Below are 13103 nucleotides of genomic sequence, written 5' to 3' on the forward strand. Positions count from 1 at the left end.
GGCCTGCGCTCGGAGCCAACATTCCTCTTCCCCTCTTTTCCATGTGGGAAAGTTCCTTGCTCCTTGCCAGGACAGGGGGAGAGTAATAAAGATACAATAATTCTGGATTAAAGCTTTAAGAAAACACAGGTATTTCTTTCAATCATCCGCCTCAAATTGTCCCCCCAAAGTCCCAAAGTGAAATGCAGCATGATGTCCTTGACCAACCTCGCACTGAATTCTAAACTGGGCCGAACACCGCGGGGGATATTTGTTCCCAGTGCCTTCCCTTCTCAACGCCTTCAGACTTTTAGTGTCCGAGTAATGTGGGATTTTACAGTCAGTGTGAATCTTTCCGACAAATCTACAGTAGGAATCGAGGAAACGGTTCCTGTTACTCAAATGATGGTAAGAGGTCCTTACAACTCCAAGGTCATGATCTGAAATCCCAAGTGACAGTGACATGCTCATATAATATGTACTTGTCCGCTTCACAGAATTATCAAATGTGAGATGGAACTCTGTAATACGATGATGACAGGCTCTAGTCTTACATACTATTCCCCACAAAGCACCAGGCTACTTTACCGCATAACCAAGATACCTGTTGTTTGACAGCAACCCTAATGTAGGGGATTAGTCAGCATCAGAACCTACACAAATGGAAAAGAAATGTTTCATTAGTAAAACATTTCATTAGTGTGTTTAGAGTATCCCACCTTTAAAGGAAACATTCTGTGTGTCTGCAATCAAGTACCTAAGCTAGTTATGGACTGTGGCCTACAACGCTTGAGTCCCTGACCTGCAAACATAAATCAGAGGCAAAACACAGGCCAGTGCCTCCAAAAAAGGAATGAGCCTCCAGGCCCTCTGCGGCCTCCTGTGAGCAAGCCAGTTGGATTAGGTCATTAGTCCCATTTGGTGAGGGCGACTCGTAAAGCCATAATCCATAGGACACCTTTATGTTACCTCTCGCCAGATGTTTGCGGAAAGTCTTGTGAAACCTAAAGCTGGCCTAGCGTCTCACCACCACTATGCCGTTTTTAACAACTCACAGGAGGAGGGGGGGGGGTTGAAGATGTGAGGAGATGAGAGGAGTGCAGGAAGAGGTAAACAGACAGATCAAGAAGGTGGTATTCTCTTTGGTCTGGGATCTTCCTTTTTTCAACATGGATCTGCAGTCATTATCTCGTATAGATCAATCTACCTGCAACACTGCCAGTCAATTAGCTCCTTCTTTCTTGTTTGTCCAGAGACTGACAAAGACGTCGACTACCCCCACAACCCTCTTCCCTTCCTAAGCAGTCCGTAAGATCCTGGCTTGAACTGCGTAGGTCAGGCTTGTAAAGGCCTCAGACTGGCCCCTCATGAAAAGCAGTCATGAGCCCCTCTCAGGTGTAAAAAAGACGACCCCCGGAAACACCACAAGGGACTGGACCCAGGCCGGTCCACCACTGACATCCCCCCTCAGATGTGTTATTGAACCCAGGCCCTGCAGCCTTTACTGACAGCACCTCCAGCTGTGTTCCTTTCATGAACCTATGAACTGAGCTTTCAGCACAGTTTAGATAACTTCATCAAGACTGTCAACATCAGCATAAGATGGGGATTAGCTAGTAACCTTTTCTTTGGTTTCGTGTCCTGCTGAGAGACTCACAGCCAAACCAGTGGGATCGGTCTGAACCTCAGGGGTTTGCTGCAGGTGATGGAAAGAAGGAAATGGTAACGAGGAGGCAGATGTTGTCAGGAGAATGTTTCAGAATGTAAAAGCACCATTAATTCTTTGCTTTGTAGTTTGATTGACAGGGATGTGTAAAATCTATACAATTCCTCATCAGGGGGTGCATTTCTGGCATTCTTCATTCGTGCATTTCTGGCATCAAACATCAGTTTACATCAAAGTTCTTGCTACCTGGATCCACATAATAAAAATGGACTTTAAAATTATGAGTTTTTTGTACAAAAAACATGACTGGCATGCTGTCACAGACCTAAACCAGCTCCAACAGGTGTTACAGTATGCAATTTCTAGGCAATTACACTGGCTTAATGAAGGCTTTCCATTGCCTTCAGTTTCACTTTCATCATAAATCTGTTTAATGTGATGGGATGCGTTTAGACAAGTATGGTATATACTTCTGACACTACAAAGCCATATAAAAGGTCCCGTTAGGAGCCAAGGCGGCTGTCATCAGTCAAGCCTGTGTCCAGCTGGGATTTCTGGCTTCAATTTCCATAATCGAGAATGCATGTGGAGAGTTGAGGGACTGAGAATTGCGACATCGTCACAGGTCATTAATTGTCCTCAAAGTCCTATATGATCCTATAAATTATTAATCAAAAAATGACCAGTTTCACCAAACCACAAGTCTGGAAAATTTACATTTTCCATATGAGCTGAGTAATCAAATTTTTAAGTTGTCCAAATTTGCAGTCAGGCCTTCATGGAATCTCAAACCATTTCAAATCCGATGGCCACCAATGAAAAGGTAGCAGGCTTTTCACTCTGGGGAACCTTTTCCTCTGTCAAGAAGTGTAAATTTGGCTGTTCACATTTCATAAAACACCACAGGACCATAAGCTGTCCAAGATGAAGACACTAATAATGCAAGACTACTAGAGAGGCGTGGCGTGTGCCCAACAGACTGCATCGCCCCTCAGACCCGCACTGTGTGCCAGAGTCTTTATCCTTTCTGCACCTCACTCTCGTCCTCTCCCTGCCCAATCACGGATGTGATGGAGGACAATAGACATCTGCCCATTTGCCAACTTTGGAGTGACCATTAAGGCAGGAATGTCTACCAAAACCCTCCCAGGCAGGGCATTTAAAAATCTGAAGTACATTAACACGTGTCCTTTAACTGTGTTCCAAAGCTAGAACCCAGACAGGAAAGCAATGACAGGGTCAAAATCACATTTGCAGGTACTTCTGGACAGCCTTGCTTAACCTACCCCTGTGAAAACTGATGCCGAGTCTCAAAGAGAGTATCAGTCAGCACAATTATTTTCCCTATCTCTTTCTTGGATGCAAAAAGAATTGCTTCGCTCTTTCTTTATTTCCCCTTCGTTCATTCTTTCTATTGTTCTCCGCCCCATACTGTCGTGCTATCACAAACAAATGGAAACGTCTGACAGAGAAAGAGGGATTGGTTTTTGGGACTAAACGCAGAAGGCAACGTGTTTACTTTCAAGTGGTGGATAAAGATGGAAAAGCAAGGAAATAAATAAAATATGCCCTGGGACAGCGTGCTGTCCAATTCAATTACATAAGAGTTACTGTATGAGAAGCACTTTCTAGAATGTTCTCAAATGACTTTGAAATGGCTTGTGTGGGCTGAACCGTTGGTCACTGCCATATAGCCCAAAAGAGCTTTCGCTGTGTTCCAACCCTAAAAGTTAGCTGATTTTATGTTTACTCATTTTATTATTCCATTATGTCAGAGGGGAGGACGCTGTAATTACACTAATTAACAAGACGGAATGAATCCTCCAGCACTATGATATTAAGTGCCCCCCCACCCTCACTCTTTCTCTCTGTCTGTTGCATACCCTTCTCAGTGTGAGGTCCAGCTTGTAGGTTTTGTCAATGGTTAACAATTCATTCAATTCTTTCTTGACTGATGTGGTTTAGCTCAGTACTGGCTGATGAGTTACCGCCACACAAAGCGTCCCTTCCTCCAGACCATAGTCTAGCTCTACAGTAACCCAGGAGACTTTTTTCCTACCATCTCATTTTCTGCATGGAGACATCCAGTCAGAAATAGAGTGGCGTGACTGCCCTCTTGTCCGTAAGTGACAGTTGGACGTCCTGTCACTTCCATCAGCTTTCAGACGCTAAATCAATGGGCTCTTTTATTGCCCCAGACCTGTGCTCACGGCAGCATTGAGGTATGCAGGTGTGAGTGTGTGTGTGTGTGTGTGTGTGTGAGAGACATACCTGGCAGAGGTGGGGGAGTGTGTCCATCACTGTAATGATCAGTTCAGGGCAGGTGATACGGCTGGGCTAATTACAGGCACGGTCACAGGGGAACTCATTACAGGCTGGGCAGACGGCGTGCAGGAGGCTGCAGGCGCAGCATGGCTCATTCCCAGGGTGCACACCGGCTAGCTTTCTATCCCCACAGGCCTGACAGACGAACGGAGCTGCGTTGAAATTTTTCCGAACTTCTAATTAACCCACTTCCTGCCTGTGGGCCCCACCTGAGAGTCTACGCTGATCTCCCTGTATTTGTATTAGGTAGGGCTGTTTGCTCTTGACTGATGTTCACACGCTCTCTGCTGTTACACTTTGGAGGTCTCTCTCGGCGCTAACTTGAGAATGGAACGGTTCTTAACAGGTCAGGCATCATCACCAGACCCTCGCAGCTTTGCAGAATATCAGCATGTGGAAAAGATCAACATTTCCACTCTCGGAGGCTATTTTTTTTATGCTTTCCTGGACACTAATTCACACTCTGTCTGAAGCGGTGGGACCGTGCTTGGGGTCACTATTGAGTAACTCAGTGGAAAACAAAGGGTGCTGCCAGCACGGCCTTCCAACGCGTGGCTGTTGTTCTCAGCTTTTGTCGAGTGGCATTCGATATCCAGTTGGATACATTTTGACCAGACGGAGAGCAATGAAAAAAGAACTGAATGCGGGAGCTCATCTGAGTAACTCTGTCTCTTGTCTGAGCCGGCCTGTGCGGCCTCCTTGCTGGACGAATGTGGAAACTGCCGGCCCACAGCGCCAGCTCCAAGTGCTTTCCCACGGCGGCGGGCGAGGACGAGCTAGCCCACTGGGTTGGATCCATCTCCCACAAATTATAGATCTCTGATCTCCAGTTATGAAGTCATCTTGGTAAAGGGCAGCATTTTGATGAGAGCCACCACTAATTGCTAATATTCCCACACAAAAGCCTTCTTGTGAGGCTTCCTTTGTGTACAGAGGAGTTTCTGCTAGAGAGGAGTTGTAAAAAGACTCTGCAAGCTAGACAAATACAGCCACTACTGCTGGGACCTTTTCTTTAATGTCCTGGTATACTGTATATCAAGCTGTTGAGACAAAGTTAACATTTTGAATGCCCATTTATTATTTTAATACTCTGACAATTCAGGATAAAACAACGTGTAAAGGAAGCAAGCTGCATAACAGAACTGAATGCCCCTGCACTAACACTGTGGTGCCAAACCACATCATTATCAGCACGTGATCACAATTGCATATTAGGCGTGTTAGAAGTGTTAACTGGTGCACTATTAAAGTGCCAACATACATTACTTCCACACTGATATGTCATTTGCTTTGCTATTAACTTGGAGGTCAGCTTCAGTAAATGTCTTTTTTTTATGCCACAACAAGGGCAGTTGCAAAACAGTTAACTGAGGAGGTCAGCGATATGGGAAAAATCTGACCTGAGCCTTTCATTATAGATGCCTTTTGTGTGCTTAGCTGTCAACAGCTTTAGAGCTCATGTTGATTTATGTCCTTCACTTTAACTGACCTGCATTGCTTTAGCTGCGGAGTCAAGAACGAAACCTCCAACCCAAGGACTGCTAATGTATCACAGATGCCTGGTTATAACCAGGGATTCCCAAACAAACAAGGGAAGTGATTCCCAGTGAATATAGACATCAACTACTGGGAGGGACATGAAAATATGTTTGGACAGTGTTGGCAGTGGGTGTTCCAGAAATGCGCAAACCAGAAGTCTGAAATGTCTGCATTGAAGAATCCTTTGTTGTGGTCAGTGGTGCTAGGAAGGTCAAGAGGAAGAACAGGGTTTCACCTTTTTAATGTTCACTTCAGAGTGAAAACCAGTGGTTTGGAGCGCTTGTCCTTACAGCATGATTATAAGGGGCATTACCAGGTCCCTTTGTTCCTTTAAGAGAAGCATGGTCATTACAGCAGTTGATTGTAAGGCTGTGGACTGCAGCATATGATGAGAAGCACAAGTGCTGAAGCTCACAGTGAACCCCTTGGCCTTTCATTAAGTGAAACTACACTGTCCTTTCTTGACTGATATACAGTAGCCGATCTGGCTTACTTAAGTGTGTGTGTGTGTGTGTCTGTCAGTCTGTCTTTCTTGTGTTTGTGTGTGTGTGTGTGTGTGTGTGTACGTGTACGTGTACGTGTGTGTGTACGTGTATGTGTGTGTACATGCAGGCATGCTTGTGTGTCTGTGTGTGTGTGACTGAAAGACATAGATAGATTCTGTTTTTGTGCGCATTTCCTTATGCCTGTTTGTATATCTATGTCTTTCCTGTGGAGTGAAGTTGGAGTGCTTCTTTTTAGTGAAAGTGCATGTTCAATTTTAAACCATTACTCAATGGAGAACGAAGCTCGATAAGCAAGGCCCCATCTTGTGCCAAAGAACACAGGAAGCTCTTAAGACAGCAGAGCCACTAAAACATTTAATATGTCAAAACAAAGCTTGAGACAATCCATATTGACATCTACAATTTACTTTGCTGTTTTCTTTGGTCTTTTTTTAATTTCCAGATATCCTGCCCAAGTCTTACTGGATTAGCATTAAATCCTTATTACCATGATGGGGACCAGCCGCCTACTTCTAGGCAGTTTTATCTTAGCTGTCCTGTTGAATCTCAGTGATGGTGGTCTGGTAAAGAAAATCCTGAGACATCGGCGGCAAACCCTGGCAGCTCCAGTCACCGACAACATCACCCTCCCGAACCCTCACCAGCCAGTTGTCTTCAACCACGTGTACAACATCAACGTTCCAGCCGGTTCTCTGTGCACCGTGGATCTGGACTCGCCTGGAGGTACGGAGCTCGAGCCGAAGGATGACCCCGCTGGAACGCGCATGACGGAACACACCCTGGACGGGGAGAACCAGATTGTCTTCACCCACCGCATCAACATCCCCAAGCAGGCCTGCGGCTGCACCGACGGGATGCCCGAGCTGAAGAACCTGCTGAGCCGCCTGGAGATGCTGGAGGGAGAGGTGTCCACGCTCAGGGAACAGTGCACCAGTGATGGCGGCTGCTGTGGAGCCCAGGCCACAGGTAGGACAAATCCAGCATAGCATTAGTACAGACAGCCAGGCCTTGCATATACTGTATTGTATATTGTACATATCATGATTTAAAATGGTCTCATAGATCTAGAGGTTCTGAAACAGGTTAGATATAAGTCATATACTGTAAGTCTCTTTCAGTCAAATTCAGGTTTTCAAATCTTGTGTAATTCTTACCCCCCAATGTTCTTTCTCAGGCAATGTGGGTACAACGCCTTATTGCAGTGGCCATGGCAACTTCAGCAATGATATCTGTGGTTGTATCTGTGATCCTGGCTGGAAGGGACACAACTGCTCCGAGTCTGAGTGTCCCGATGAATGCTCTGACCAGGGCCGCTGTGTGGACGGAAAGTGCCAGTGTTTCGAGGGCTACGCTGGACACAACTGCAGCCTGGAGGTCTGCCTTGTGGACTGTGGCAAGTACGGCGAGTGCGTCCGCGGCGCCTGCGTCTGTGTCGACGGTTACTTCGGCAAGGACTGTTCCGAGTCGGACTGCCTGAACAACTGCCTCGGCCGCGGTAAGTGCGTGGACGGCGACTGCGTCTGCGAGGAGCCGTGGACGGGCTTCGACTGCTCGGAGCTCATCTGCCCCAACGATTGCTACGACCGTGGCCGCTGCAACAATGGCACGTGCGAGTGTGACGAGGGCTACACGGGCGAGGACTGCGGCCAGCGCACCTGCCCCAACGACTGCATGGGCCGCGGCTTCTGCGTGGACGGTCAGTGCGTGTGCAGCGCCGGCTACACGGGCGAGGACTGCTCGTCGCTCACCTGCCTGAATGACTGCAATGGGCGAGGCCAGTGCTTCAACGGCGTGTGTATCTGCGAGACGGGCTACCAGGGCGAGGACTGCAGCCAACTGGCCTGCCTCAACAACTGCAACAGCCGTGGTCAGTGCATCAACGGACGGTGCCAGTGCGACGCCGGCTTCCAGGGCGAGGACTGCTCCGAGCTGTCCTGCCCCAACAACTGCCGCAACAGGGGCCGCTGCGTCAACGGGCAGTGTGTGTGTGACGAGGGCTTCGCCGGAGAGGACTGCAACGTCAAGACGTGTCCGTCCGACTGCTACGGACGCGGGGACTGCGTGGACGGCAAGTGCGTGTGCCACGCCGGCTTCACCGGCGAGGACTGCAGCGAGCTCAGCTGCCCCAACGACTGCCAGAACCGTGGCCGCTGCGTCTCCGGCCAGTGCGTCTGCGACGAGGGCTTCACCGGCGAGGACTGCAGCCTGAAAGCCTGCCCCAACGACTGCCTGGGCCGCGGCTACTGTGACGACGGGCGCTGCGTCTGCCAGGAGGGCTTCGCTGGCGACGACTGCTCTGAGCTCACATGCCCTGCCAACTGCAATGACAGGGGGCGCTGTGTCAATGGCGCGTGCCAGTGCGAGATGGGCTTCGAGGGTGACGACTGTGGCCAGCGGAGCTGCCTGAACAACTGCCACGGGCTTGGCCGCTGCATCGATGGACAGTGTGTCTGCGACGAGGGCTACATTGGAGAGGATTGCTCAGTGGGTGAGTTCTGTGTTGTCTCGTGGGAATGTGGAGAAGGATAGCGTGGGTGACTGACCTCCTCTGAACCCTCCTTTATAACCTCTCACCAGTTCCTTTTTCACATTTTGTTTCATTTGGCCTTATTTTCTCAAACTGTGGAAAATGCATGCAATATGCAGAAAACCAAAGACCAATTCAAAGCGTTTGTGTGTATATAAATTACCCAGACTCCTCGGGGCTGATCAATACCATATGTGTGTCTGGTAGAGTCGTTCCCTCTGCCTTATAGTTCATTAGTGGCTCAGGGGAAAGGAAACCCGCTAAAACAATAAAAGACTCGACAAAATGTTCAATTTAAGGACCCAGAAACCATTGAAGTGCCTAAAGCATTTTGATCCTCAATAAGAGGTTGACTAATTAGAACCAAATCTGTTTCATCCATTCAGCGTTAATCTCTTGCAGCTTTGTCCGGCAGTTCCCCGGATGGGTCATAAAGAAGCTGTTTTATCACAGACAAATTGGATTATTTTGAAAATAATATCTGATGTCGCATAATGTAATCTATTTGAGATCATTTTGTAAAGTTTCCTCAGATAAAACCTGTCTCACCTTTAAGCTATGCCACTGGGTCATCAGCAAATTGCCTTGGAGACTTTGGTGGCATGTTGCCATAGCAACGCCGCCTTTGATTTCACATATTCTGGTGGCTGGTGGGGGGAAAGGACTTGATGGCTAGTGAAGTGTCCCTTTGATCCGGACACAGACTTTAATGTAGCACTTGCTCTTCTTTTTACTCGCAGTGTCACCTCCGAAGGACCTGACAGTGATTGACGTGAACACCGAGTCGGTCAACCTCACCTGGTTCAACGAGATGCTGGTGACGGAGTACCTGGTCACCTACGTCCCCACGGCACCCGGCGGTCTGCAGCTGGAGCGCACAGTGCCGGGCGACCGCACCGCAGCCACCATCGATGACCTCGAGCCTGGCATTGAGTACATGATTAAAGTCTACGCCGTCCTAAGCAACCAGAAGAGCGTGCCAGTCAGCGCTCGCGTAGCTACCCGTAGGTCCTCATTTCAACACCACTTAACACAGAGGCGCATGTTTGTTGTTGTCCTTGTTATTGCGTGGTTTGAGACCTATAAGGCATGCCAGCAGGCTTTGATCAGTGCCAGCTATATTGTTATTGTTTTTAAGGTTTCTGCATTCCTTATTTTTTTTGGTGTTTTACATTTACTACTACATTATACTGCTGCTTTAAGCCATTCTGTGAAATAGCCATTGTCAGTGCATAAGTGATGTCTCCACTGACACCTGTCAGAGGGCTTAGTCACTCTCTCACAGTTGGAGACCATAGGATGGCAGGAGGGGAATTCATATTCAGGAAGTATGACTAATCTGAAACACACTAACGACTGTCCAGACCAGTGAAGCATGTGCTGTGAAAGGTTCACACGTCAGGAAAATCTTTCCTCGGCAGAATCAGCTGCTTGGTGTTTAAGGTTATTAATCTAGGTTATTAATCATCTATTATCTGTCACTCAAGGAGGAAAGGAGAGAAAAATGGACACATTTTCATCATGTCTCAATCTGTTTGTTGGCATAAAGCATAAACATTTCCGGAACACTCCTGTCTGTGCAGATCTGCCGCAGCCAGATGGCCTCAAATTTAAGTCCATCAGAGACACATCCGTGGAGGTGTTGTGGGACCAGCTGGACATTCCGCATGACGGCTGGGAGCTCTCCTTTAGGAACACTGTGAGTTATGTCAGCCCGAGGTTTCGTCCCAACTATGGTAGATGCATTCTGTTTGTTTTTAACAACTCTGGACTGTCCAAACTTTATAGACCTCAATTTAAAGTGACTGCACACACACACACACACACACACACACACAGACCTGGTTGTTTGTTGAATAAATCTAGATAAACAGGCATGTACGGTATCTTTTAACAAATCTATTGACAAGTTGAGAGTAATACTGAGGAGAGTAATAGCAGTCCGGAGAATAATATTAGCATTTCTGCAAGGCCATCACATATTATATCTTGCCATGCTATTTTCTCTGACATCTAGAGTATTCTGTGTAATTGTTACCTTGTCACAAGACAGATGATTCCAATATCTGTCCTAATTGTATTCCATAAACCACTACCATCTTACTCTCTCTTTCTCTCAGCTCTTGATACAGAATATTGGTGGATGGCTGTACGTTTATTGCCATGGGGCTTTAGTGGGAATGTGATTTGTGATGCCAAATGCAGGGAAAACAGTCCAGTAGTGACTTAACAGCCTGTCTTAGGTCACTGAGGTTTATTATGGGAGGCTGCTGGTTCTCCTCAGGGGTTCAAGCCACATAGATCTCCCTTGCTTCCTCTAAGTGCTCTGTAAAAACCTCATAGCGGCCTAACACCTGCGTCCCCTGTGGTCACAGGGCACCCAAGATTGTGTATGTTGGACGGTTCCCCCCACGCACGCTCCAGCACATTTGGAGCAAGCACAAAAAAGCCCAAACAAACTGTTATTATGTTTTATTACAATGTAATAAACCTTAATGCCCTCCCCCATTAATGGAAACCATTGTCAGCCACTAATTTCATGAGGCAGTTTCGAGAATAATTTAGTTTAAACGCATTGTGTGGAAGGAATGCTGATTTTAAACAGTGTGAAATCCCTAAGTAGCAGCTGTTGTGAGGGTGCCATGGAATTCCATTCACTGTTGACTCTAAAGGATTGTAGCGAGATTATTTCACACTTAATTCACATCTTTAAACAAAGCGGGTTATTAAGTTGAGACTACAAACCCCTGTGACATGTAAATTGCAAAGGGGGTTTTTGCGTTGTGTTTTAATATTGATTTATATAAAAGCAATTAGCTTGGGGCCCTGTGTGTGAATTATGCATGCTCTTTCCTAATCTTTCTCTCTCTCTGCGACTTCAGAAAGAGGAGAACGGGAAAATCTTGAATGCGCTGAACCGGGGGCAGACCAGCTTCGAGCAGATTGGACTCGGACCTGGTCAGGAGTACGAGGTGTCGCTCGGGGTCGTCAAAAACAACTCCAGAGGACCTCAGGCGACCCAGACTCTTGTGACAAGTAAGTCGCATTTAAAGAGAAAATGCGCTTTTTCTTGCTTTTTTGCCCCTGAGACTCTATAAAATGATTCAGTCAAAACACTCATTGTGAAGCATTGATCCAAACGCTTTGAATTCAACTCCTCCGACTGGCCTTAATGAGAAAATGTGCATTATTCTACTATTAATCCTCTCAAATGACTACGCTTTTGTGAGGCATATTTATCACAATACAGTATAATGAGTCCATATAAAAGTCTGCCTGTGGTCTGCGGACATCCATTTCTCAATGGCAAAACTACCCAGTTATGTAAGGTGTTATCAGAATTTTTAGCATAAAGCTTATACACCAAGATGATATGGAGTGGGACGAAGTGATTTGTTATTGGACGGATCGCAGAGCCTGTGGGTAGGAAAGGGAGGCCTGCCTTGGCCAAATAAAATGTCACTCAGAGAGGATTTTTCAATGGAAAAAGCAGGGACTCCTCCGTGCTCGATTCCCAAATTTATAGCCGTGGAGCGGAGGGACGCAAAAGTGGAGTATTTAGGAAGTCTTTTCTAGGGAAGCTCTGTGGGCCATAACAAGTGTTTTATTTGATCAAGTGTGACAACCAGGGGGTTTTCTGACACGGTTTGCCTTCAGTTTTATGGCCTCTCCATCATCCCACTTGTCAAATAGCTTGACATCGTTTATTTATAGAGAGTGACTTACCTGCCAATGTAAACAGCAGTGCGTACGTGTGTGTGTGTGTGTGTGTGTGTGTGTGTGTGTGTGTGTGTGTGTGAGGGTATGTGTGGGTGAGTTTGGGTGCACACATTGCAGTGAATCCATTCTCTTTCCATTTCTGTGCTGAAAGCATTACTTCACTGCTTAACTTCTTGGTCTGCTCCTGGAAATGAGTCTACAGAGAGAGAGAGAGAGAGAGAGCGCTGTTGTCTGCCACATCGAAAAAGAGAGGTGGACTTTGGTTATGTTGAGTGATGCTGTGCATGGTTTCTGAATGCCCCCTTTGTGAAAACCAATGGTTGCTGCACAGAGAAGCATTTTAGCATTGATAACCTGTTGAAATAGAGTACAAGTAGTGAACTCATTCGCTAACATTCACATGCACCAGAATTAGGTCAAGAGTCAAGACAATTGCCATGCCATATTGTTGTCCTTTTTGCTGTCTCACTTATGACTTTTATTTTGTCCGGTACTTCATAAAACAAGAACTTGACACACCACGCCAGCTGGAGGTCCGTGATGTGGCAGACAACAGCGCTGTCATCTCCTGGTCTTTGCCAGTGGCCCAAATCGACACCATCACCCTGTCCTTCGGCCCCTCCTCCAACCCCTCAGACAGGAAGTCCGTGGACCTGGCCCCCACAGAGACACAGCACACGGCCGAAGGGCTGGGTCCAGACACGGAGTACGAGGTGACCTTGGTGTCCAAGCGAGGCGACATGAGCAGCGTCCCTGCCTCTGAAACCTTCACCACAGGTAGGGGATGATATTTACTAATGTAAGTGGTGCATATTTGTTGTGTTGTTTTTGTGTGTTATAA

The 13103-nt window shown here is 47.0% G+C and overlaps 1 protein-coding gene across 1 annotated transcript in view; it reads left to right on the top strand.

Annotated features, from left to right (window-relative positions):
* Window positions 1–13103, top strand: part of zmp:0000000846 (tenascin) — a 62809-nt gene that overhangs the window by 28571 nt on the left and 21135 nt on the right. Inside the window, exons 5-10 of the mRNA XM_042058514.1 lie at window positions 6458–6981; window positions 7190–8503; window positions 9283–9546; window positions 10126–10241; window positions 11425–11578; window positions 12770–13039. Coding sequence (XP_041914448.1) covers window positions 6504–6981; window positions 7190–8503; window positions 9283–9546; window positions 10126–10241; window positions 11425–11578; window positions 12770–13039 — 2596 coding nt within the window. The 5' untranslated portion in view covers window positions 6458–6503. The remainder of the gene's footprint in view (window positions 1–6457; window positions 6982–7189; window positions 8504–9282; window positions 9547–10125; window positions 10242–11424; window positions 11579–12769; window positions 13040–13103) is intronic.

Source organism: Alosa sapidissima, chromosome 13, assembly GCF_018492685.1.
Source record: "Alosa sapidissima isolate fAloSap1 chromosome 13, fAloSap1.pri, whole genome shotgun sequence".
NCBI classification, from domain to species: Eukaryota; Metazoa; Chordata; class Actinopteri; order Clupeiformes; family Clupeidae; genus Alosa; species Alosa sapidissima.